Source organism: Vidua macroura, chromosome 17 (assembly GCF_024509145.1).
Source record: "Vidua macroura isolate BioBank_ID:100142 chromosome 17, ASM2450914v1, whole genome shotgun sequence".
Lineage (NCBI taxonomy): Eukaryota > Metazoa > Chordata > Aves > Passeriformes > Viduidae > Vidua > Vidua macroura.
In genome coordinates, this window is record NC_071587.1 from 4,608,721 (window position 1) to 4,635,817 (window position 27,097).

At 49.0% G+C, this 27,097-nt stretch overlaps 1 protein-coding gene across 1 annotated transcript in view; it reads left to right on the forward strand.

Annotated features, from left to right (window-relative positions):
• The window catches only part of PPP1R16B (protein phosphatase 1 regulatory subunit 16B), a 54,832-nt gene that overhangs the window by 13,933 nt on the left and 13,802 nt on the right, over positions 1-27,097 (forward strand). Inside the window, exon 2 of the mRNA XM_053992929.1 lies at positions 3,669-4,071. Coding sequence (XP_053848904.1) covers positions 3,825-4,071 — 247 coding nt within the window. The 5' untranslated portion in view covers positions 3,669-3,824. The remainder of the gene's footprint in view (positions 1-3,668; positions 4,072-27,097) is intronic.

Below are 27,097 nucleotides of genomic sequence, written 5' to 3' on the forward strand. Positions count from 1 at the left end.
GTAGGAAGGTCAGGGGGGCAGCTCTGAGTGTGTGCTGGTGGAAGAAATGAGTACCTTTGGTTTTTCACCTATGAGGGATGCAGGTACCAACCTCAAAGAGTGAAATGGGAAGGAGTGTGTGTGTGTGAGGTGCCTTCAGACAGGGTTGGTGGCACAAGCTGCAACCCCTGAGTCAGTAAACTCCCACTTCACTTGTACTGGCGGTGAGTAACCTGGCCTTGAGAGTCCTTTTGGGCTTAATCAGGTGACACAAACGACACAGGAAATGCAAATTTACAAAAAAGTCCCACGGTGGTGTTGGCCAACACTTGTGTGCCCTTTGCAGGAGCCAATCTTTGGTCAGAGTGAGCCTTTCCCTGCTGCAGTACCAGGAGGAGGGGGATGGCACCAGTGCCTTGCCTTCCTTTTGGCCCCTGAAGTGGTCCCCATTGTCCCTGCAGGGCCAGGGGCTGTGTGTGTGTGTGTGTGTGGCAGGATGTGCTCAGCCTGGTGGCACCAGTTCTGCTGAGCTCAGGGAAACTGCTCAGCTCGGCCCAACAGGAGGAATGGTGCTTTTTTTCTGCCCCCTCTGCTTCTTTAAATAAAACGGAAACCAAAATGCGATGCCTTGCAAGCCACAGACACCCACACAGCCACTTCTGTGTCACTGTGCAGGTAAGCAAATGCTGGGGCCTGGACCTGTGCTATAGTTAACCTGTTTGTGCCACGAGTCAATGTGCCATTTCTTTGGTACAGGGAAGGAACCAGGTCACAGGAAAACAGGCAGCCAGAGCTGTGGGGACAGAGTCTTTTTTGGGGCTCTGGGGTCTGTGAGAGTGATAGGGAATTATGTCTGGGAGAAGTTGAGCTGTGTCCACTTCAGGAAGAGCTCTCAGAGTGACCTTTTAGCTCCTCTAGAGGTTCATTTTCTGGTTGGATTGAGGACATGCTGGCATTTGGTACTTCCAGGCATGTCTTGATGTCTGTGGATCCCCCCTCTCCATTTCACTCCCCTTTGCAGACCACCTGAATCTCCCATTTCTTCTGTTGTGAGAGCAGAGGAGCTGCTGGAGGATGAGGTGCACGCAGGAAAGCTGAAACATGGGCCAGCCCAGCCACACTTGTCTTTTACTACTTATAAATTGCACTTTCCAAGGTGAAGTCCTAAACCCAAAGAGAAAACTTCCAGCCTATCTTGTGAAATGCTGAAATAAAGTTTCCTGCTTTAATAATCCTGCAGAATTAGGTCCTAGTTTCTACTCCAGGTATGTTTTGGAAAATATTTGTTCATCTTTGAGCAAACAATGGCAGAAGTGGCCTGGAGAAGGAGCAAGGTGGGAGTGCCTGTTCGGTATTCCGGGAGGCATTTCCTGCCCTTATCTCCCCTCCTTCGAGGTATTGTAACTGGGGCTTCAGATCTGCAGCCTGTGCTGCTGCAGCACAGACTGAGATTGCCAACAAAGATACTTCCCAGGAATGCTTGCCAGGGGCAGGAGCTGAGTTCACCAGAGGTGCTGAAGAGCTTTCCAGCTGAGCGCCTGCGCTCGGGAAATGCGTCTGTCCCAAAAGAAAAGCTTCTTGGGAAGTGCATTCATGCATTTTCTGTGGGGTTTCTGGGGACTGTGGTGAGTCCCAGCCCGTGGGGGCTGTGGGCAGGGGTCAGGGACAGCTGTGAGTGGCTTTGTGCTGTGGAGGAGCCATGGCACCCTTCCCTTGCTTTCCAGCGCCGTGCTAAAGCCACAAGTTGGTATTTTCCACCTCTAGCAAGCAAATTAAATTTGAATTTTGATTTAGTAGCTCCCTTATGAAAAACTTTGCAAGGTTTTGGGTTTGTTCCTGTGTGGAATTAAAGCATTTTTCGTCACTCTTAAATTCTGACAGGATTAAAGAGGTTTTTTTTTTTTTCTGTTCAGGTCTATCCTGAAGTCTTCAAAATAAGGTTTACAGGTGCTACTGAAGCTGTCCTTGGCCATTTGCTAGATAAAGCAGCTGCCTGGACCTGCCTGTGTGCTCTGGCCGAGTTTGTTTGTTTTCAGTTCCCAAACCAATTATCTGTTGGAGGAAATGGCGTGTCTCGCTCTCAGTCTGCCCAGATATTTATAGGTAAGGTCAAAGCCCTGTGGAAGGTCTGAAGCAGTGTTTAGTAGGTGTGGATGCCTCAGCCAGGATTCCCTGGGATGTGGTGGATGTGCTGTGTGGTGTGGATACTGCCCTGCAGCCCCTCAGAGTCCCCTCGATGGGCTGCTTCACCCTCTGACAGGGATGAGCCGTGGCTTTTCCTGCCTCACCTGGATGGGTAAGGTTGGGTACCCTCACCATGGCTCTCAGCTGGGTCCAGCTGCCTTTCCTCTGCTGCTTTTCCCATAGATTCTCTGCATCCAGTGCTTACAAGGCTGTTGCTTCCTCTCTTTGCAGCAGCAGAGTTGAGGTTCAGCTGTCTTATTAAGGCTTTCTCAAGTGCTTGTGAATACTTCAGCTCCTCAGTCACCCTTTCCCATCAACGCTTTATTTTTCTTTGTCCTTTGTCCCCTCCGAGCTGGCTGAACCACACAAGCTCTCATCTCATACCTGAATATTCTTTGCTTGCCAGGATTTTGCATGAGCCATTCTATGTGCTTTAAAGCACAGGTCTGATTGGAAAGGATAAATTCCATTTGCTTGTGATTTCGGCTTTATTTCAAATGCACCTGTTGGACATCTGAAATCTGGGCTGTGTTTCCTCCTCCTGTGCAGCAGGCGACTGGGCAGCTGCCCGTGGGTCCCTGGTTGGTCACTGTGGGTAGCCCTGCTCAGAGGTTTCTGTTGTGGTCACACTGAGGCTCAGGAGCTGTGAGCTGACTGCTCTCATTGCTTGTGGACCCCAAACAGCAAAACCAGAGTGATTTAGTGTGTGGTGAAGAGAAAACCTGAAGGAAGAGGGAGATGGACACAACCCCCGTGTTTTTAAGAGCTGAAGTGGTTTAAGTGTTATTAATACCTGAGAGCCAGGTCTATCCATCTGTCCTTAGCTGGGGCTGGATGGATGAGGCAGAGCAGCACAGATGATGCTCCTGGTGGGTCGAATTCCTCTGGGAAAACCTGCCTGGACTCGAGGCACCAGACAGGTATCCCCAGATATGTCCAGCCTCTGGCTTCTGGGTTATTTCTGCTGGAACGGCCTCATCTGGTGTCTGTGGCTGCCCTGGGCACTGCAGCTTGGTCCCCTCTTGTGCCTTGCTGCTCAGACTGAAATGCCTCAGGGAGGTGGCTGCTGGTGTGCATCGGAGCAGGACTGTGGGGAGGGGACACCTGGAACAGGGCTGGTGGGGAGGACCAGCCCAGGGAAGGATGGGAGTCTCAGTACTCCAACTGCCCCCAAGTTGTCTGACAAATGGTATCCAGCGTGTGGAAGATCTTTGCTCATTAACACTTTATTCTGCTCGTGGGAGAGAGTTAATGTGAGCAATAGACATGAACGAGCTGCACGGTGGAACTTCTACTTAATCAACAGGGTTTTGCTGGGTTGTTTGGAGTGGGGGAAGGAGGAAATCACCAAGGCTGGTAAGAACAATTAAAGCAATTACAGCAATTAAAGCACAGTTAACTCGGCTGCCTTTTGAGGTGGTAGATGTTGCCTGTTGTGTTCTCCAGCAGGCTGAGCTCATGTGCTTGGTGATACTTGATCTCTCCTGCTTTTCTCCTCATTTCAGGTTCCCACCACATTCTCACCGGACTCTGCCATGGGCCCTCCCCAGCTCGGCCTCGGGATGCTGGTATAGCAGCAGGAGGCTGCCATCCAGAGGAGCTGCGGTGGGACATCCCTTCCCACTGGGACATCCTCCCCGTCCCCTCTCTCAGCAGAAGCCATGGATGCCCACGTGGACCTCCTGACCGAGCTGCAGCTGCTGGACAAGGTGCCCACGCTGGAGAGGCTGCGGGCAGCCCAGAAACGGAGGGCTCAGCAGCTGAAGAAATGGGCCCAGTATGAGAAGGAGATGCAGCACAAGAAGAGGAAGCATGAAAAGAAGAGAAATGCTGTGAACAGAAAGAAAGTGTCTTTTGAAGCCAGCGTTGCTCTGCTGGAGGCGTCTCTGAGGAATGACGTGGAGGAAGGTATGGTGCTGGTGCCTGGCAGGTTTTGTCTGGCTGCCTGTGAGCTCCATGTGGTGTGCAGCCCTCTGTGGTGTGCAGAGGCATCTGTGCTGTCATCCACGGACTGCCCTTGGTGTGGTGTTGGGCTTTGGCATCTCTGACACAGCTCTGAGGTCCTCAAAGCCCCGTGTGACACCAGCGTTACCTTGGCTGGCTTCAGGAGTGGGTGCATGAGTGCCAGGATAGGGCAGGAATTGTGACCGAGATTTGGGTGAAGGAAGGCAGTTTTCATCTCTCTCCTTCTCACACTTCCTACTTACAGGAGGTGTGAAACACTTCCTTGCCTTCTGGGTGTGCCTCTCAGTGGTTTTAGAGGAGTCTGTCGCAGGGATTTACATGTCAGTGTAAATCTCTTCACTCTCCCTGCTTGAGGGCATGGATTCAGAGCTATGTGAATGTATGAATTTTTTTTCCCAAAATACTGGGAAGCATGGCTTTGCTTAGTGCTTTCTGAAGAAGAGACCTGCAAATCGTTCCAAAATTGGTTTAATTGCACCATTTCAAAGTGGATGAAAGTGCTTTGCTACAAAATCTGAAGGGAGGAGGGAAAAATACGTCTAAAAGTCAATAACCATTAGCCTTAGCACAGCATGGGGGAAAATCTGTGAGCTCTGGGGAGCCGGAGAGTGCTTCTCTGCAGACGAGTAAAAATATCTCTTGCAGGAGAGCTGGAGCAGCCTTTGGGGTTGGTGCTCTGCAAGGTAGCAAAATTGGTGTGATCTTCCTGATCCCTTGGCGTGGCAGAGGAGGGTGCTTAGGAAACCTGGCCAGCTGAGCACCTCTGCTAGGGAATGTTGCTCTAGTTTCCAGCACCCTCTACAAGAGGCAGTGTATCCTTGCCCGGTACGTGGGGGGAAGGCAAGGACCTCATCTTGTCTGGTGAAGAATCTCCCCAAAGTCATGTCCCTGTTTCTGAGCAAGCCTTTTCTGCACTGTAACTTGCCCTCGTGTGTGTGCTTTGCTCCTGTTTGCAAACAGAGCATGGACAGTGGTGACCCTGCCTGGACATTGTCACTGCATTTGCCAAGCCCTGCCGTGGCTCTGGTTCTTTGTGCTTTTGTGACCTCCCTGGGACAGCAGACCTGTGATAACGCCCTGGAACTGCAGGTTTTTATTTGTTCCTTCCTTGCTCTAGAGGTTTCATAGCTCTCTCCAGCTCTCTGCTTCAGTGGCCCTGTGTTTCTCTGAGCTGCTGTGGTCTTCTAGGAGGGCTCCAACAGTGAAGCCAGCTGTGACAGCTGGCATTGCCTGAGGGGGACACGTTTGGGACTTGTATCACCTCTGCCTGTGCTGGCAGGTACTGGCAGGTTGTGGTTTGGGTTTCATACCCAGCTGTTCAGCTGCCAGTGACAGGTCACAGCGTTGAGATGGATGATGAGAGTTTTACCATCTTCATTTTGTGTGGCGCCAGTGCCTCTGCTCAGCACTGTGCCCGGGGGTGTGATGGGTCTGCAAGAGGCCCAGCCCCAGTTTTGCTTTCAGCTCTCTCTGGTTTGGGATCTGGGCCGTTTGGAAGGAGGAAAGCTCCTCACTGTCTGTCCTACAGGTGCTTTCTCATTTTGTGAGGGAGGCAGGAATGGTGGAGGTGTTTGTGCTCAGGGCCCTGGTGAAGGATGGCTGTGCTCCCTGAGGGCAGCGAGCGGGCAGGGCTGGCGCAGTGTGTGCAGGCTGTGACAGGAGTGTTCTGGTGGCAGGGTCCTGTGGACAGTGGTGTTGCACCACGTGTGGACATGGACACTTCACTGCTGAAGCTGCAGAATTGATCTTTCAGCTCCCAGCTTCACTCTTTTCCTTCTGTGAGGGAAAATCCATCACCGCAGGTCTCTTTTGGCACTATAATCCTGTTCACCTCTTTCTGTGGGTGAGCCCAGGTTGTGGGCTTGAACCAGCAGCTGCTCTTTCCAATGTGATGCTGGTGATAAAACCCAAATGTTACAAAGCCACTTCCCTGCTGACAGAAAATCAATTTCCTTACCCCATAGAGAGGACAAGGGACAGTATTCCCAGGGCACAGGTGCTTCTCAAGTACTGGATTTTTCAGATGCCTCAAGTTATTACAGTCAATTTGTTTTGTGCTCAATTAAGTCCTAAAAGTAGTGTGTGGGCAGGTTCTGTGCCAGCTCTGTCCTCTGTATGATGTGGGACCAGGATAAAGGGAGGAGGGGACAGAGTCAAACCCAGGTGCCAAACTGGCAAAATTCCTTAGCAAGAAAGTGTGGGAACTCGTGGGCTTTTGGAGGTCCCAGGTGATTATTTTGATATATGAATCATCTTTTGTTTCCATGTGGGTTGTGGAGGGGGAGGTGAAATACAAATGATTAAGAAGTTGATAAGTCAGTGTGAGGAAGGTTGGAGCTGGGGGCGCAGCTGGCACGTGTCACCTCTGGGCGGCTGTGCCATTGCCATTCCTTGTGACTTCTCTGCTTATTTTTGTCATTCTCGCCCCCAAAGTGGGAGAGGGGATGGTGGTAGGTGCTGTGCAATGCAATCAGGGAGGAGAAAGTGGAGTTGGCTCTTTGTCCAGATGGTGTCTGAGGCTGTGGTGTGTATCACCACCTCCTGAGGTGGTAGTTGAGTGCTGTAGGATGGAGCTGGTGGGTGCAGAACCCAGCCCTGCTCTTCTGGGGTCCTGAGGTCCTGGACATGCTGCTTTCACTGTCCTTTGACTGCCTCTTGCCCAGGTGTAATTGAGAGAGCTACTGTGTGCCAGGTCACATGTGAAAGGCAAGAGGAAATGGCCTCAAGCTGCACCCCAGGGTAGGTTTAGATTGGTTATTAGGAAAGATTTCTTCACCCAAAGGGTTGTCCAGCCCAGGCACAGGCTGCCCAGTGCAGTGGTTGAGCAAGCATCCCTGGAGGGATTTAAAAGATGCATCCATGTGGCACCTGGGGACATGGTTGTTGTGGCCTTGGCAGTGCTGGCAGAATGGCTGGACTCGATGATCCTGGAGGGCTTTTCCAACCCAAATTGTTCTGTGGCTCCCTGGTCTCAGTGTGGTGGCCAAGCAGGACTGAAGGCAGGGGCTCCTGGAGACCATCAGCTGCGAAGGGGTGATGGCTCCTGTCTGCCTGCTCCTCTCATCTTCTGCAACAGATCTGTCAAAACACCCCAGGTTTTACAAACAAGCTGCTATTAAAAGCTCCTTTGGGTGTCTGCTGGCAGAAGCAGGGCAGGAGCACACTGCAAACACGCTGGTGGCAGATGTGAGCGGGCAGCCGCGCTGGGGACAGCGAGGTGACAGGCAGTGACCCCAGACTGAGGGCACAGTGCCCCTGGGCTGCAGGGGGCCACCTGGACCTTCTGTTTGGCAAGCTGGGATAGCTCCACACAGCTCGTGGGTGACTCTGAGGTGGGAGACCAGAGCACTCCCAGCTGCCAGGCTGGACCTGGTCCATGCTCCTCTGTGGGAATGCTGGGGAGGGGCATCCCACACCATCTCCATTTTACTTGGAAATATGCTCCAGTCCTCACCCAGCTCTGGGCTCAGTCTGAGCTGGTTTCAAAGGGATGCTGCAAAGGGAGGACCCCCAGCCCACACAGAGCTTACAGGGGGTGTGGTGCTGGATGCAGCCTCTGGGCTGTTCTGATGGCTGCAAAGGAGTTGCTTTATAGTGCAATAAAGGAATGCTTTATGAGCTACTCTACTGATTGCAAAGGATTTGAGAAGATAAGAAATTGCTGAGGGCTGTGGCCCTTTGAGGCTGTTGTGTGAGGTGATGGACTGAAACCATGGAGAGGAGGCTGGTCCTGCCATTCCCAGGGCAGCACCTTGTCCCCAAAAGCAGCCAGGGCTGTCATGTCCAGGTCTTTCTACATCACTGAGCTTTTCTAAAAGTAGCCCCAGAGCATGGGGAGACAAGCTGGTGTTCTGTAAACTAAAAAAACCAGATCCCAGAGGCAGGTGAAGTGGCTGCTTGTACAAACATGTGGCATTTGCTGTCTGGAGCTCCCTTTGCACACCTGGGCTGTTTGCAGTGGGAGCTCCTGCTTGAATGACACAAACTGCAGGTGTTGGCATTGGCTTCAGGGTGAGCTGGGCTCCTCCAAGGAGCCAGCAGAGAAGTAGAGACCCCAAGGATTGACTCACTTCCCAGCAGCATCAGAAATGCCCTGGTTTCTCCTGCTCTCTGGTGAGAGCTGCCTCCCACAGGCACCTCCTGCCCCCGGCGAAGGCATCGCTGCAGAGTCCTTCAGCTCCCACCTCCTGGCACTTCATCCTGCAAGCAAAACCTTATCAGACCCAGAGTGTTGCATAAAGCAGCACTTCTGCAGGCGTTTAACTGTGCAGATCCTCATGGCTGGTGAGCCTGAAATTGAAGGAAAACTCAGCTTTGGTGACCTTGGACTTGGCACCCGGCAAAACAGTTCCCAGTGACAGAGCAGAGGGCATGAGCTTGGAGCTCACTGTGTGGGGAAGATTTCCCTGGGCAGAAAACAGCTTATTCCTATCAACACATCTCCCTGCTTCCCTTTGTGCCATCCCAAATCTCCTGTTCCTGTGCCGTGGTGCCCAGCATGGTTCAGGCACCCTTCTGGGAGCATCCCTGAGCAGCTCTGACCACGCTCCCTTTGCACCTCTCTGGAATAAACCCAACCTTGTCACTTGCAAAGGCACTTTTAAAAGAGGCCCTAATTAGTGTCTATAAATTGCTTTCTTTAACCTTTCCAAGCTGATGTGATCTGTTCCCTTGTTACTTCAAACCCTTTATGAGGTGCCTTAATTTTCCACCCACATTATTAATCTCCTGAAGCTTTTTTTCGTGGGGTTCCTGTGTCCAGGTCTGTGAGTAAGTGCATTTATCTGTCTGAGAAGGTTTTCCCTTGGGTTTTGTGTCCTTTGAAGGGCTCTGAAAAGAAAAGATCTCTTATCACCATCAGTCTGAGTGTCTATCTGGGTATTTGAGAATGGTTTGAGTGAGAAATTAAGTTTCTTTTCAATAACAAAGGCATTTCTCTGAGTTTTAAACTTGCTGGGTGTGGAAATGAGAGCTGTCCTCTTTAGGAAGCTGTGTGTGGGAGCCCTTGGCAGTGATGAATTTTGTTAATTTTGTTAATGGGGGTTGGTATGTCTTCCAAAAGCAGATTCACGTATTTGGCCACATTTTAACTTGGCTTTTTCATGCAATTTGGATGTGATGCCAACGTGGGGTGATTTGCATATGGCAGCTAACTAGAGGCATCTGGGAACGTGAGCAATATTGAATCAGCAACTTTCTCTGTTGTCATAACAAGTAAATATTTTTAAATATTTTTCCCCCCTACTCTCTGAAATTCAGTCAAGTGGGGAAATTATATCCGTAAGAGACTCAAATGCCAACTTTCCTGTCTTGAAATTAACACTGAAAGTCCACCTAAGGTTTTCCTGGGATGAGGCCCTCTCCCTCTCCAAATCTGGAGTCAACCTCAACAATTCATTTGACAATTTTGCTTTAAACAAAAAAGGTTGATCAGAAATACTTCTCTTGTTTCTCAAAAGTTGGTCATTTACGCATCATTTCATTTTCTGGCTTTTACGCTTGGGCTGCCTCCCACCATTTTTGAAACCTCTGAAAATATTTCTGGTGTATTTTGTAATAGGATTACAGGGTAATGAATAAACATTGGATTCACACTGCAGTAAGAATGGGCTGTTTGGGTTTAAGGTGTTTTTAATCAAACAGGGATCGGCCAATCGCTGCTGTCAAGATTTTGTTTCTTACAAGAAGTAGCTTAAATCACTTAATCATCTTCCAACGTTTGGCTACAGTGTGTTTTGGAGGAGAAACTCAGTGTCTCCTTGGTTGCATGTGCACATAAACACAAACTGGACATTTCCTTGGTTTATTGGTGGTGTTAATGGTGTTGGTGTGTCGGTGTGTGAGAGGTGTTGCTGCCTCCCAAGGAGATCTGGGCAGCAGGGAGGAGAGGCTGGAACTGCTCAGGTTGTGCTGCAAGGTGCAGTAGGTGGGATATGTCAGGTCACCATCTGCTCTCCAACCTGCCCGGCCAAATCACGGCGGGGAGGGCTCAGAACGGGAACGTCAGACTTTTGTGAGCACAAGGCAGATTATCAATGGGACCTTAATTCAACCAGGTGCCTGGAGATGTCCCTGCCTACAGGTGCTAAATCAGTGGCATTTAACCTTTCCCTTCCCTGTCCTGGCTGCCCTGCTTCCTGTGATGTGCAGGCAGCCTTGCATGCCTGCTTGTTTCCTGGGGTCCAGAGAGCTGCCAAATGTCAAAGCCAAGACTTCCAAGGCTGCTACTACTTGCTGATATGTCGGTGGCTCTTTCTAGCCTGTAACTCCCCAGCTTGGTTGTCCTTGTGTTTCCTCCTGAGGGGACCACTGCCTGCCATGTGCACGAGGGGGGGCCAAGGCAGGGCTGTGGGTGGGATGGAGCACTGGGAGCAGCACTCCTGGCTCCTGCTCAGTGGGATAACAGCTGGAAGGGCTGGCACTACAGCCCAGACAGGTCCTTGCCCCAGGAGATGAGACATGGGGGCTTTTTCTTGCAGTCAGAGTGTTTCTTGCCTGCCTGGCTGCCTTCCAGGTGAGTGTTGTTTCCTGTGCTCCGATTCACGGTGTGTTTTGTTGTTGCAGTCAGGTAGGAAAATTATCAAAGAAAGGCTTCATAAAATCAGGCCTGCACTGTTAGATTGATGGCTGGCCTGTCATTTCTTCTAAGTGCAGCTAGTACTTTGCAAATTCCATGTGAAAACAATCTTGGTGTGAACAGGTGGTTAACATAGCAATCTATTCCTAGGTGGAAAACAGCTAGCACCTACATAAACATTAAATCTGTGCCATGAAAATCAGTGAAGGAAATATGTAAACAGTTTAAGAACAGAGAGATTTGATGGACAAGTAAAATACCTTTCACTAACCAGTAGAGTAATTGGCAAGAAAACTATTAACCAATTACAGTTGCACACGAGTTCTGTAAAAACAGTATAAAATAAGTTGTGTGAATAAAGAATAGGCTTCTCCACATGAAGAAAATGGAGTCTCACATTATTTATTCTGATATAATGTCCCAGTCCAGTGGTGAGGAACCAGAGAGCGTAAACAGCAGCTCTGTTGGGAACCTCTGGTGTCTTGTGTGTAAAAGGCAGCACAACCCAGAGGGAAATTTCATCTGCTTTCTGTCCTTGGCTGTGAGCTCCGAGAGCCAAGGCTCTGTCCTGCTGTGGGGCTGTGCTGTGGGGTCTAATCCACTTCTTCCAAGGGATGTGGGACATGAGCCTGATTGCTCCTGAGAGCTCGCTGGCTTTTTGCAGTGTCATTCTGTTTTCAAGTGTATTTTGTGCAGCAAGGCACAACCAAAACCACAGGTCTGCAGTCTGTATCTGATTGTTCTTTGCAAATGAATGTTGGTGGGGAGATGAATGCTTTGTGGGGGTGAATCTTTCTTGCAGGGTGAAACCTGATGTTGCTGCTTTACCCCTGGTACAGCTGAAAATGCATTCCTGGCTGGGAAGAAGCTGCCTCTAAGCTATGGTTGCAGGCTCTGCTTTCTGCCCCTTTCTCCTGGTCAAGGAGAACTTGAAAAGTGGATTAAATCTATTTTTTTTCCAGATTTAAATTCCTGCCTTTCTGGAGTGAGGCCAGCTCAGCTCAGCTGGTGTAGATTTCTGCCTCCTAGAATCATGGAAAATAGAGGTTGAGAGGGCCTCAGGAGGTCATGTAATCCACCTCCTGCCCCAAGGCAGGATCAACTGTATCTAAAATGCTTGCTAATGAGGGTGGAGTTAGGTATCTTAGTGTATTTATAGGCATCTCCACAACACCAGAGCACATCTACCCGTGCAAGGAGCCCTGCTTCTCATTCAGTTGTGCATATTTTTCCTACTTGTTTGTATTTATCCTTTTTTTTTTTTTTTTTTTGCTTTGCATCTCATCCTTACATCTTTATTGACTGGGAGTTTTCTACTTCCGTGAAGAATGCTCTAATTCTTTCTTTAATAGCAGTTGCTATGGCAGCTGGTTCAGGCAGTGCCTTATAGCCTAGTACAGAGCTGCTTCTACAGACACTTCCACTGCTTGTTTTTCCCTCTGGAGCTTGGCCAGATCTTTGGGAAACGTTATCATTCACTGCGAGTGTCTTGAGAAAAAAAAAATTTAAAAAACTCAGATGCTGGTATATAAAAACACCTCCTAAGCCTTGCCCACCCTCTAGCCCAGCACTAAAGGATGCTAAATAGGCCAGGAAGCCAACTGTTTAATTCTGGCTGCTGCTGGTGCATTTGTAATCAAGAGCCAAGATGCAATCAAGCACCTTGCACTCCCTTTTAATTCGGGGAACAAGAGCCCATGTGCAGCTCTGAGCAAGCAGATGCAGTTTCCACTGAGGTCCCTACAATTTGCAACTGTTTGTTGCTGGATTTGGCCTCTGGATTCCCTGGCTAGCGTGAGGTATGCTGGCTGCAAGTGCCACTCATGTGGGAAATGGGCTTTAGTTACTCTGGGGCATTTCTCCTGCCCTGAATACCTTTTTATAACAGTTCATAGCATTTCTCAGTTTGGCCAATGTTGTCAAACTGGGCCTTAATTCACATTTCCCTGGTGGTTTTGTCTGCTGTGCTGGGCTTTGCTTTCAAAGCAGCAAAAAGATCTCTGCCTTGAGTGTAAGAGCATCAAACTCTGAAATGTAGTGGGAAACTTCCAAAGTCTCATTTATCTTGGTTTGCCTTTACCTGGGCTGACAAGAGAAATCCCATTAGTAAAAAAAAAAAAATGTTAACCACAATCCTCCTCCATAATAAAACCCCAAGCAACCCACCCACCAAACAAAACAACACTCACATTTTTTTGTCCTAAGGGCTATTTCTATAGAGTTCACCCCTGAAAAAGGGGAGACTAGAGCAGGAATTAACCTCTAAGGCACTGTCACACCGTTCTCCTTGCTTGCACCAGCCTTGTTTTAGCCTGGTTGGCAGCTGATGGTGTCCATGGCAGAGTTACCTGCACACAGCTTCTGTTTTGTCCTGTGTTGCACCTGCATCTGTCTGGACACATCCACGTTTTGAGTGGCTGGGGAAGACTGTGGCACCTCCAAAGCATTTCCATTTGGAGCAGCAAGGGTTAGAGGTGAGGTGCTGACACTTCCATGGTTCTGGTTGCAATGATTAGGACTGAGACATGATGGCTTGGTGTATTAATGGTCTTTTAAGTTATCTGATCTGAAGGATTCTCTGAGGCAAACCCATCCTTATCAATAAACAGCAAAGTTTTACCCTATTCATTAACGTTGAATGAAAAGTACAAAGTCCTTGCACAGGAACAGAGCAGTAAGGTTTCACTGCTGCAGGGTGTTTGTGGTTTGCCCAATGACTGGGTCAAGGAATTCACCTGGAAATCCATCCCAGCTCAGCCTCCTGGGGCTGGAGAGGAGCAGAGAGCCTGCAGTAAAGAGCAGCCATTCCACCCGTGCTGGGGACCTGGCGAGAACTTTCTGTATCTGTCTGCCAACACTGCCTTCAGATCTTGGGTGCTGTCAGGGAAGACAGGTGAGATCTGACCTGGGGTGCTGTGATTCACCCTCTGGAGAGCCCATCAGCTCCACAGAGACCAGCACCTCACTGAGGAGCCTGGGGCTGGACAGCACACAGTGCTCCCACAGAGAGCAAGCTTCAACCTACTTAGAGCTCAGACTTGTCCTGTGCCTCTCAAACTTTTCAGACCTGGTTTATTTTATCATTTCAGATCCTGTCAGATTGTCTTTAATTAGCAAGGCTAGAGCAGGGCTCCACGAGAGTTTTAATGGGCCTCTTGTTTTAATTAAAATTGTGGTGTAACAGCCTGAAATAGCAGGCGTTGGAAAGAGCCAGAGCTCCACTGAAGGAGGACAGTCCCTGTGGATCTGCAGTGACATCCTCCTGCCTGTCAGGCACTTATCACAGGGGTTTCTTTCCTCCTACAGCTGTGATGCTGTCACAACAGTGATGCAAGGCCTGAATGTGATATGAAGTTCCAGTCTAGGCTGTAACCAGCTTCCAACCTGCTGCTGGATGCTGTGCCAAAACCACAGCATGTCTGGTTTGGGAGGTGGCAGTGGGTCATGGAGAGGTGCTGGAAGTCCATTTTGCTTTTATTAGAAGGGCAACTGGGTTCAAAATTTCATCTGTAAAGGCACCTAAGCAGGATTCCTTGTGCTTTCATAGGAAATTTATTTCTCACAACTTCAATCATGCAATTGTGAAATAGCTATGAAAAAGCTGCTGCTCTGTCCCCTGACCCAAATTACTCTCATTTGTGGCAATTTTCTACCACTCTTCAGAGCCAGGAAAGGTTCATCTGAGTACAGGTCAGCACTGGATCTGTAGCATTAATTCAAGGCTTGGCTCATCATTGCACTGTTTCAATCAGTGCTCTAGGATTTGCCATGTGTTCAGTAATGGGATGTTTGCAGCATTGATCTGTCAGTTACCCTACGGGGAACAAGTGAACAGGAAATATTTCTTGCTTTGCTTACATCCAGAGACTTGTCTTGTAGCTCAAGGACAATATTTGTTGGCTGATTTTTCTCCTGTGAGGTGGGATTGGCAGCTTGGCTTGCAGGAGGTGGAGGTGGAAGGAGCTGTGCTGAGAGCAGGGTGAGGGTGCTGAGCCAGAGGTGTGGCCATCTGGCTTTGCTTGGTCCTCGTGTCATTCTCGTGGGGTTCAAAGCTTCCACAAACACCTTGCTCACTCAGCTGTCCTGGGCTGAGCTCTCATAGGAGCACCTTCAGCTACCTCTCACTGAGGGCTTCCTAATGAACCCTGAGCATTTTGGCACAGACCTCTGAAGATATTTGGGTATTTTGCCTTTATTGCAGTCAGTTTGGGTGGGTGACCTAAAGCACTGTGCTCCATAGGATCCAGAGTCCAATGTGAAGAACACTCAGCTCCTTCCTGCTGGATGCTGCTGTACAGACCACCCCATTAATCCCTGCCCCATGGTATTAAAATATATTGACATGGCATTTTGAGTCCCTCGGGGATCACCCTGATCAGAACCAGGAGCTCCCAGCAGCACTGGTAACATCCTGTGTGTGCCATGGGCAGGAGTGGTGCCCTGGGACAGCCAGTTCCCAGTTTTGGAAGCTGACCCCAGTGCTGTGGGCTCCCCACCCTCCTCCTTCCCTTCCTGCAGGAAGGGCCTGTGGGTTTTCCAGCCGTGGAACAGGAAAGAAGTGGGGATCCTGTTTACCTACCCACTGAGCTGCTCACATCTGTTTAAAGCTCCTCCCTGTCCCATGCTGCTCACGGCTGTGGCCTCATTTGTCAGCTGTCCTGTCTCTGCTGTTCCCTCTGCTGAGAGCTCTGCATGGAGCATCCTGAGATGCCACAGCCAGAGAGGCCTTCCAAACCCAACAGGCTGGTTCCTGTGTGACTGGGACATGAAAAGAACTGCTTGGTCACCCAGGGATCCTGGGACTGGAGGGCACGAAAAGGGTGTTTGCTGGCACTGCAGTGGGCAAAGTTGGTTTTGCCCTGTCCCAAAACAGCATCTGTGTTAGATCCTAATAACATCCAGTGCAATATCAGCTCCTTGGGAGGTGCCAGGTGGCATCTGACACATGCAGGAGTGTGGAGGGGTGGTGGGACTCATGCAAAGTCTCAGCCACGTTTATCTCTCACTAAAATATGAGAGGACTTTGGGCTCTTTTATTTTGGGCATCCCTTTGCTCTTGTTGGGGTGTCTGGATTCTCCACATCTGGGATAGAAGCCAGCAGGATGAGACACAGAGCTGTGAGAGGGTGTGCTGGTGGAAATGCTTATGGAGTAGGTGAGAGGGAGGCTGGAGGTGTCGCTGTCAGAGCAGGGTGAACGCTGCAGCCTGCCCGGCTCTGGGACAGCCTCCTCAGCAACAAAAACCTCTTTAGATTGGGCACAATTTGTGGTGTAGAGCGATGCTGTGGAACGCTGCCTCGGGGCATAGGTGTTTAACCTGAACCAAAGTGTCACAGGCTGGGGAGTGTCTTTGCTACGGAAAAATGCTGTGTACCTGTGCTCACACATCCCCTGGGACACTCACAGCCCTGGAAAGCAGCAGGGCTGCCAAGAGCTTGTGGGGACACTGCCAGGGTGGCCTCTCTGAGACTGCTGGTGGCAGGGAGCTTTTGTGCTCTCGTCATCTCTGGGCAGTGAGCTGTTCCCGTGGGGTTTGGGGACAGCAGAGTGGCTTCATGGAGCTTTTTACCCTGGCAGCGCCTGGGTGCTGCTGCAGAGGCACTTGCCCTGGGGTAAGGAGGAGGCTGTGGCTGTGCTGGGCATGGCACAGGGTGCTGGGGGTGGCTGAGAGGAGCCCCAAAGTCACTGAGCAGCTGCCTTCAGCTGAGGGGGCCCCTGGGCAGCAGTGGTGGCAGCTCTGTGCAGCAGAGGCTTTGCTGCAGGAGGTGCTGGTGCTGCAGGGAGCAGGGGCTGTGTCAGCCTTTCCTTGCAAGGCAGCACGGTGCTCCTGGGGGGTGTGTGTTACATTCCTGCACTGTTCAGTGCTGCAGCATCCCAAGAGCAGCACTGAGGTGCCCTGCCTGGTGTCAGGGACCACGGAGCCACGCTGCAGACCTGTGCCACAGCCAGTGCTGGCACCAGACCTGGGGCTGTCTGAAATGGGCTGTGCCAAAAGCTGGGCTCTGGCAATGCATCCCTGCCCTGCTGCAAGCAGGACAAGGTGCCCCGAGCGGGGAGAATGGCACTGACTGTCACCTACTCTGTTTAATTGAATTTGGGAGGCTTTTTTTTATGGCCTATTTTAATTTTTTTTTTTTTTTTTTTGGACAGTTGCTTAACTGGGAAAGTAAACTGGAGAAGAGAAGCTGTCCTGGTTTAAAAGGGTCTACCCTTAGCCCACAAATCTGGGCCAGATCTACTGGTACATGCTGATGCTTTAAGCAGCCCTAGAAAGGAAAACAGGCATAAATATCACTTTATAGCTGTTCTGCTTTGCTCCCTGAATCTGGATCAGTGACTCTCTCCCTCCTAATCGGGTTAGTTTTCTTTTGATCTACCTCTGTTAAGGAAATCTAAACTGATTTAGCTATTCCCATCCATTTTCCATTTGCCTGATGGCTCTTTCCACAAGGCTGTCTCAGCTCTACCCTAATTACTGTTGAGTTGTCTGATGCTGCAGCAGGTGACACTCTGCTATGGAACTTCGTAAATCTTAACCAATATTCACTGGGATTTTTTTTTGGCAGATGTTTTGTTTCATTTTTGGACAGATTCATTTTAAATTGGCAAATGCACTAGGCTTAAGGAGAAGACAATTGCTACTAGCTGCCAAAAAGAAAACACTAATTATCAATCATGTTTTATTGAGCCTCTGTTGAACTGATTTGCTGTAGAAAACATAATTTTCTTGTACTCTAGCTTCAGGAAATCTGATTTTTGAGAGTTCTGCTCTCCTGACGGCGGTGATGTATGATAGAGCGTAGAAGAGAGGAAAAATTAGCTCAGAATTAAAATCTGTGACATCTTGGAATTTTAATCACCTGCTTTTAGGGACATAAAACCATTTTCTATGCTGATGTGCCATAAAACCATTGCAGATGCATCTTCCTTGTCACTCCTGCATGAAGAGCCTGTCCCTGCACGTGATTTACAGCAGAGTTCAGTGAATGCCATGGCCTGTTAGTTGGCTCTCAATAGGTCCCAGTTTCCAATACTGTGAGACAAGATAAGAGCAGCTGGGGGAAATCTCAGTGTTCCTGCCTTGCTGTGGGGCTTGGCTGCTTCCTGTGACTGGGAGCAGCAGCAAAGCACTGGCTACCTCTGGAATCACCCGTGTTCTGTGAAGCTGCTGCTACAGTCACTAAGTGAATCAGGGGTTTAGTGAGTTATTATCCACTGGGGTTACATGTGATGGCTGAAACATCTCTCACTGTGCTCCTGGTGTCTGTAACACGCTCAAACTGCCCGCTGGGAAAGGCAGGTGGGGCTGAAGGAGCATCTTCCCAACTGGTTCATGTAGCCCCTTCCTGACTGCAGACTGGGCTGGTTTTTCTCTTGGGGTAAGTCCAGCAGGGCAGCTTTTATCCAGCTGTTTTTCTTGTGAGGGGGCAGTGCCATCTGTGAGGGGAGATGCTGTAGCCTGTGTCCTTGGACACGTGGGAGCTGGCCCAGGAGTGAGGTGGCCAAGTAGGACTGGTCAGTGTGTCAGCATAGCCTGGCCCCTGTCCATCACTGCTGGGAATGTGCTTCATCAACAGCAAATTTCTCCTTAGTTTCAGCAAGGCTGTAAATTCCCAGCCAGGGAGCTGGGAAACTTTGTCATTCAAATCTAGTCCACTCTCTGAAGAAACTCCTTGATTTAAATACACTGCATGGGGAAGGAGGGATCAGATGGTTGCAAAGCATCTCAAAGCTGCTGACAGAGTAAGGACCTCCTTATGAGAGCTCCTGGTCCTTTCACAGTCCTTTGAAGAACCTCCTTCTAATGCTATTTGGCATTTTACTGCAGAATAGAAACCCAAGGGAAGGTTTGTGCATCTTGCTGAGCTGCTCTGGGGCTCAGGTCTGTCCATATTCCCACCTGACCAGGGCTGTCCTGGCTGGTGCTGGGGTGGAGGAGGAGATGGCTTTGCCTTGCCTCTTGTCCCCTTCCCAGGGTGACTCTGCAGTTCCCAGCTGCTGTGCTTTGCCTGCATGTGCTGAGCTTTCATCTCTGCTTTTATGGGTGTGTTATTTGTTAGACTCTCTGGTGCAATATATTCTTCTTCTTAATGTCTTTGATGCTGCCGTGCATTGCAGGCACAAAACACCTCACACCAATCTGGTTATTGGGTCTGTGAAGAGAAAGAGCCCTCCTGAGGAGCTGGGGCTGCACTGGTGAGCAAGGCTCCAGCAGCTAAGAGGTTAATGCTGTCTGCCCCAAAAAGTCTCTGTGTCACCTGCTTGTCACCTTGGTCCTTTGAGCTGTTCTGTCCCAGGGCAGGCTGTTTGCCCCCTGAGGGAGGAGTGTGCTGGGGAATGTCCCTTGCTCCAGGGCTGCTGCTGCCCTGTTTGGTGGCACAGGCAGCACCAGCTGGGCCTTTGTGTGTCCTTCAGCCCAGAACTGGCTGCTGATGTGTGGAGAGCTTGGCCACCAAACCACGTCCATCTCTGAGTTGTAGGTGACACTGATCATACAATTTATGCAACCAGAGCCCATTTTTAACTCACTTTTTGCTGGCTATGCCAGCAGCATAGCCCTGCTGGCTGTGCTGGATGGAGGAGACCTAACAGTCCTGTTGGGATGTGGAGCCAAGCTGGGATTACAGCTGTGGGAGGTGGCAGCAGCCAGGGCAGAAGATGTGTGCAGCCTTCACGTGCTCACTTCTCAAAGGGAACAATAGAATTTGGTTCAGGGTTTGTAGGTCAGGTTTCCATTATACAACTGTACTGGTTGCAGCTGCTTGTGTGAGACCCAGCATCGCTGGATGCTCCTGGTGGGGTGGGCTCCTTTCCCTGGGAATGATTTTTTGTGATCAGATGAACAGAAAGAAACAGGATTTCTCTGTTGTAGCACTAATTGGGTGCTGATGGAGGCTTGGAGTGGGATTGTTTCAGCCTGTGAAATGTGAGAGACGTAGCAAAAGCGTTTCTTACAAACAACTGACTGGAAAAAGAATAATTTTCTTTAAGCTTGTGTTTTTCCCAGGCAAAGCTGAACCAAAAACAGCTGGGGAGGGATCTTGTGCTTAATCACACATCTAGCAATGAGGATCAGATCTGCATCTCCCAAAACAGACACAAGTGCTCTTGGCACAAGTCACACTGAGCACGTGGGGGTCTCTGCCCATGCCTTCAGGAGAGGAGTACTTGTGTGAGGAAAGTTCTACCCCTGGTTTATTGAGGGAGAGTAGAACCCTCCCACTCCATTTCACAGGAGTTTAAATGGTCCATGATGTCTCCAGGAACAAGAACACTTGGATTGCTCTCCTTCTGAGGGTCTGTAAGGGCCCTGTCACCTTGGCTAGCCAGCCCTTCTGTTAATGAAGGGCTTGCTCTCAGAAAGGTGGTTAGGAGGATGCTCCAGGTCTCTTCTGCTGGGTGTTGTCTGCAGAAAACCAGCAGAAGCTGCTGGAGTTGCTCAGTTCCACTTGGTGCTGGAGATGCTGAATTTTGGGGTTAGGAGCAGGAGGAGCCAGGGGAGTGCAGGGTCCAGCCCAGGGATGGCACAGGGCTGCACAGCTGCCCCTTTCCATGCCAGCTCCTGGTCCCCTTTGCTGTCGCTGGGATCCACCTCTGCAGCCTGTAATTAGTGCTGTCAGCAGAGCTGTAAGCAGCCACTTCAGCATTAATTACTTTAATGAACTTAGCCAGGTGGGTTGAGCCACTAAAGCATTTTGTTGTTCTTGTAAATGTTCAAGTCAAAATATTAAACTGCAGAATTGATGGGGGATGATGCAAAGCTGGAGCCTGGATTTCTTCTTGCCTTAATGTTCAAAATTGGGGTTGTTTTAGTTAATTTGGTCATGTAGTCTGTTCTTATCAAAGCAGCATGGCAGGAGAAAGTAAGGAGGCTCCTTTACTCTTCCTTTACTCCTTGGTGTAAGGGGAGCAGTGAGCACAGGGCAGTCTGCCATTCAAGCCCAGAAGATGGATGTCACCATTGCTGCTCTGTGACAGCTCAAAGGTGGTCCATGGCACTCAGGCTCTTGTAGTGTTAAATATGTAATGAAAAACTCCCTGATAAGAGGGATCCGCTGGTGAGGGAGCTTTCAGAAACAAACAGGGTGGGATAAAATGGCTCATTAACAACACGGGGTTTACTACAGAAATAAGTAGAGTTTTCACTGCTGCTGGGAGCAGAATGGTCCTGCTGGTGCTAGTGGCAAAACTTAATGGGGAATTTTAATGGCTGTTAATTATTTTGCAAACTGCCATTTTATTGGGAAATGTGATATACTTTGGCAAACTGAAGCTGTTCTCCACTGGTGCAGGAAAGAAAACTAGAACTCCTCTGAGCTGCCTCTTGCTGCAGAGGCTGGGGGAGGCATTTCACTTGCAATTCTGACATGGAGACTTGTCTTTCATCCCAGGATAAGAGTCCTCTCACAGGGATGAAGGGAGAGAAGTCAACAGATGGTTGGACTTGATGATCTTCAAAGTCTTTTCCAACCTGAGCAGTTCTATGATTCTAACTGGGATATATTGTGCTCTCTCTGCTCCCTGCTGTTGCCTGCAACTCCTTGTTCCCAGCATCAAGGAGCTGTGGCTTCAATGTTCAGAGATACTGCTCTGATAAGTGGGGTGCTTTAAACCTGTGTAAGAGCTGCAGGAATGACGTATTTTTTAATTTGGTGGTTTGAGCTATGCATTTTGTTGATATGTATTACAATAATATATTCAGATAACACATAATACATGTAATTATAATAAGCTCAGCGTGTGAACACAAAGCAATGAATTAAAACTAAATAAATCAGTGTGTGCATAGAGACAGAAGTGCTCGTCTCGTATCAGTGACCTGGCCTGAAGCACTAAGGCAAAGCACTTTATGGAGGAGACTTTCAGTTCTTTTCCTCTTCATGTTAAGTAAAGGCTCTCAGGCTGCCCCAAAGGCTGGTAGAGTTCTGAGCTCAGAGCTCCAGTCTGAGCTGCCGTAGGTTTGGACCCCAAACCTCTCCTTCCTCGAGGGAGCATCCTTGTTGCCCTGCCAGGAAATGGAGAGCTTTACTCTCTCTGCCCATCACTAATCTGAAGGGGTTTGCTGAGTTCAGGCTGTGTTGTGCAGATGAAAGAGTGAAGCTGATGGAGATGGCTTTTGAAAGTGAGGTGAAAAAGGAAAGTGCTGCCAGCCCCGTGCTCAGTTCCTTTCTTCTCTGCATCAAAGTGCCGGAAGCTCAGCAGAGGAGAGCTGGCAGCAAAAGCTGTCCTGAGTTCACATGAGGCTGCACTTTGGTGTCTGTGCACAGGGCAGGGATGGGTGAAGACAGCCAGCTGGGCTTTTTTGTGCCTTTCTAAGGTCTAAGTGACCTGTCAAGCTCTGGAGCTGCAGTCACAGACCTGTACTGCATCACCCTGCCTGGGAACGCTCATCTTCTCCTTCTTGAAGTGGTGGCAAGCAGAAATCATGTGGAGCTTGTGACAGAAGTTGCTTGAGAGAGTTTTCAACTTTTGTGTGATGGAACAGATGAGATAATTATTAAAACAAGGTGATCTGTGTGCACAGCACTCACAGTCAGGTTATAGACCAAGCCAGGTTGTATGGCTGTGTGCCTGCTTATTTTGAGCAAATGTGAAGGCTTTTTTGCAGTCTCTGTCTCATTTATTGCAAGCACCACTGCAACTGTGAAAAACCTGCATTTCTGCCAAGCTCAGGTGCTAACTTTGGATTCCACTCTCACATGTATGAGTTGGTTTCCATGCAGTGCTGAATACCTCTTGTGATGATGTTCACAGATAAAGCTGACTTCTCTGACAAGAGTTTGTTGGTAACCAAGGGACGCTGGACTTTGGGGATTGCTTTGGAATTGGAGGTATTTGACCTGGAGAGCAAATTTGAATGCACTGCTTAGTTCATACAAAGAATAAATTATGGTTTGTGTGATTTGTCTGTGTGACAGGTGCTGAAATGAAGGTTCAAAGAGCAGTGCTTGGAAAGTCTGAGGGAATAATGAGATTTGATCAGCCCTTAAAAATTGCAAACTTCTGGGACTTGGGCATGTGAGAGCAGGGATAAAAGATTGCTGTTAGCACTGAGGCTTCAGCTGCTTTGTCCAATTGCTCTTGGCTGAGCAACAGAAAGGATGGGGGAGAGCAGAGTTTTCTTGTGCTTAAAGGGCAGAGCTGGGACCTGGGCTCAGGGGCAGTGTCACAGGACAGTGCCATGGACTGTCATTGTCACCTTGGCAAAGAAAGGTCCCTGAGTCTCCCAGAGCCTTGGTCTGACTTGGGCTGAGATGTCACAGCTGTGAAACGAGGCAAAAACTGATTGTAAAATCCCAGGAGATAGCCTGGAGCTCACTCCACTGAGGGCAGCTGCACTTTGAGAGATCTCTGGATGGAAGGTGCTGTTGAAATTCAAATCTCTGAAATGTGTAAAATTTCCTGCTGAATAATTGCAGGTTGCAAAAGCAAAGGGGTTGCTAAGGATTGCCAGTGCTTCTCTGGTAAAGTTCAGGTTGCTGCTTAACTTGCATGAAAGTTTTTTCTGTTTTTTTTAAATGAAACCATATTCTGCCTTTATCTGATATTAGAAAAGGGGCTGTGGGGGGTGATTTTCTGCTTTTATAGACATTTCCGTTCCCACACTGCGTGGCAGCACAGCATTTGCAGTTAGAAACAGTGCCAAGGAGCAGAGGTTTTAGCAGATTACTCTTTAACTGCTGGCATGTCCCTTGTGGTCTCCCAGGTGGGAAATGGTGTGAGACACATCTGGGCTGGCAGCAGCTCCTGCTGTGGCACTGTCACACAGAGCTGGGCGCGTGTCCTGGCACACCGCAGGCCCTGGCAGGCGTTCAGGAGTGCAGCCATCCATGGGAGCACACCTAAGGGTGTGATGTGGGTCTGTAGCTCTGAAAGATCTCCATCCCCACTGCACTCATCCAAAACAAAAAAGAGACAGCTTTGGAGGTGGGGAATAAAAAAACCCCAGTAAGCAGCATCGACTGAGGTCAGAGTGGAGCAGTACTGAAACAGCCAGAGCAGGTGGAGAGAACAGAGCAGGGCCCTCTGAAGACCAGAGTGTGGTTAGAGAAACACAGAACAAGGGTCTCTGGAGTGGGGCAGAGGAGGAGAGCCCAGCCTGCCATGAGCTCCTGGGATGTGGTCAGCAGGCTGTCACTGCAGGGAATTGTTCAGCATGAACTCAGGGCAGCTTGAAAAGCAGATCTGTATTTCCCCACCCTCCACCACAACCTCTCTTCTGCTACTCTAAGTAGAAAGTTTCCTGTTTTATAATTGAAACTCTTAAAAACGTTCCTGTGGTTCAGGTCACCATACAGCTGCTTAGCTGAGGCCATAGGATGCCTGAAACACGAGCTGGGGCAGAGGCTGTTGGCTCTGGAACCTAAGAGCACTTTCAAGTGGCAATAGGAGCTATTTCCTGCTACACAGAGCACATCAGAGTATCTTCTTGCAAATCCTGACAGTCTGGCTCTGTGTGGAGGTTGGAGGGGGCCTTTGCAGTCTTGCTGCTCTGATCACCTGTTAGGTTATTGTGTTCATGTGGCTGGGGAAGCTCTTCACAGACAGCTGCAGAAGTTTCCCTCCTGACACCATTGCTCCCTTTTATCTAAACACTTCTCAGGCTGTCATTTCTGTTAAAGCCAATTAATTTTTATGATGCATTTCCTTTTTAGTACCCTGATAGACTTAATTTCTAATAAGATTAGTACAGACAGGTGCTGAGTGCTCCATGTCTCAGTAGATAGATTTTGGTCCAACACATCAAAAGTTGTTTCTGAACTCGTGTACAAGTGAGATCCTCTGTGCTGCTCAGATAAAAGGCACATGTTGTGTTGATTTTGTGTTGTCTGAATGGATTTGCTTGTGTTGTCATGACTTCCAAGAAGTGCTTTTTGTAGGAAGAAAGCTGGAAGTAGCCAGAGGAGTAGGAGAACAGGAGGTCCTGGCTGAGTTTCTGGCTCTGTAGGGGCCCTTTGTCTCGCTCTGCCTGAAACTCAAATTAAAATGAGATGAGTTGCTCACCTGCTTGGGCCCACCAAACCCAAAATTTCAGGTGTGAACTCAGGAGATGGGGGGTGCTGGTGCCCCTGGAGCTGCTGCTGGAGAACGTGGCTGTCCATCATCCCTCGCTTTGTGTCGTTCCCTGCTCAGGCCACTGAGCCATGTGGCTTCCACCACAGCAGGACCATTCCCTTTGTGAGCTCTCACACCCTAAAAGCCAGCACTGCTCTGCTGGTGCCAAGCTCCTGAGTCATCCTTGGGAAACTTGGCCTTGGGTTGCTTGGGCCATGCCTCCCAAAGTCTGAGTTAATATATATTTTTTAGTACTCTTTAAATCAGGACTGTTCAAATAACTACTCTGAAATGCCTCGTAAAGAGAGAGGAGGCTCTGCTGCAGCCCAGGTGTTTCTGTCACAGTGATATTGGGGAATCTGCTTTCCTGGCTCCCTGCCCACAGCAATCCTGCTGAAGGCAGCTGAGCCCAAAGGTTATATAAAACACTCATCCCTTTCAAATCCCATCATCTGTTTAAAAACCATCCCAAAATGATTTATTTATTCTTCCAATATCAGATGACAAATGGGAAACCAGGGAAGTAACCTTTGACTTTAATTTTGCTTTATGTATTTAACATTTCCAGTGTGGTCCAATTTCACTGTTGGTCTGACATGAGAAGAGGATCAGGATACTTTTGAGCATGACATTACACCCTTTGAAAGGTGTGTCAGATGGCAGCATCCTCTCATTTTTATTTTCCCATTTGAAATAAATTTGGCTTTGTTTCTGCTACGCCCTTCAAGCACTGTGGCTGCAGGTGGGTAACTTGCACATTTCCTTATCCCAGTAATCCCAGGTGGATGGCAGCCATTAAAGAAAGATGCTTTATCATCACTAGCACTAAGTGGATTATCAGAGCTTGAAGTCCTGCATGCAGAACAGGAAAAATGTGGGATGCAGAAGGATGTGGGGCCAGGCTGTGGCCCATCCACCCAAGAAGCAGCTGTAGGAGGTTGTCCCTTTGTAGCATTGCTCTTGTTACTGTGGTGCTCCAGTGATGGGTAAGGGTCAAAGCATAAAGCAGAAATGGATTCAAATATGCACAAGCAGGAGGAGAAAGAGTTGGACTCTGTGCATTAAATAAATGTACGACTTGTTGACTTGCTGCCAGAATAAAACTTGTATAAGCCAGGCTCCCAACCATGCAGGAGGAGCCTGCTGTGAAAAACAGGCTCCTCGGGGCTGAGGAGGGCTGTGCCCTCTTAACTAAGAAGCATCAAAGTCAGAAATAGATTTTCCTTGAGAGAAGCAGCACCTGGACTCAGTGTGGCTGCGTGCAGTGTGCCTGCCCTGTGAATGTGGCACCAAGCAGCTGGCCTCTCTCCAGACTTGCCAGATTTTGTGGGTATATTAGAAGCAGCGTGTGTGCCTGGCTATAAACTGGGTGGGGAGCGTTTAACAGGCTTTGAGCCTTGCTGAGAAAGCTCAGAGATCAATCAGGATGGGATGTCTCGGCAGCTGGCTCAGCAGGCAAACTGGGCCATATTTATTTTTAGGAGTACTCTCTGTTTGAAGCTGAGTGTGGCATTTTGCTTTCTGTGGGGTTTTTCTGTCTTTCAGAAAGCTTTAGGGAGCTGTGGAGTTTATCAATGGACCAGCATGGGCTATCAGCTGTACATTGCAGGGAGTGGAGGATAAGGCTGAGTGAGTTCATCCTGTTATTGCTGAGAGTTTAGATATGCTGTAAAATGTGAGTATCATTGTATGCTGGGCTAGGGAGCTGGCAGAGCACTCACAGCTCCAGTGCTGTTTTCCTGGCATTGTTTCTCCTGTGTAATAAATATCCCTGCACAACCACAGCAGTAAACATGCAGCTTTGAAGTAGCTGAGCTCCTCCACAGTGCCATGCCTGGCAGGCTGGGATCAGTCTTTGCAGACATTTGCCAACACCCCTGTGTGTATGTCACTACAAATAATGCTGGAAGGAGCTTCTTCTGCTACACTGGGTCTTTGACTAAAGCTGCATTTGGGTGAAAGGGACTTGGAACAATGCGTAAAAATGGTTTATTAACCCAAGTGAAACTTCATTTTATGCAGTGAAATCATGTGTGAATATACAGAAATTATTGTACTGTCATAGAGACCCCATCTTTTAAAGGTGGCTTGAAAGTGCCTGGTTCACCAAAAGGTGAACTTGAAGAGTTTGGATGATTTCAAAGAGAAATTGTTGAGTAAAAAAGGTTGAGACAAACCTGGATTTTTACAAAGTAATGGCCTGTGTGTGTATGTAAACTCGGAGCACACAGGTAAGCCTGCTTGCCAGGAGAGGCAGTTTGCCATTATATATTTTTGGGAGGAATCAGGACCTCCTATCAGGAAGGTGTCTGTTGGAATTTTTTTTTAATCCCTCCA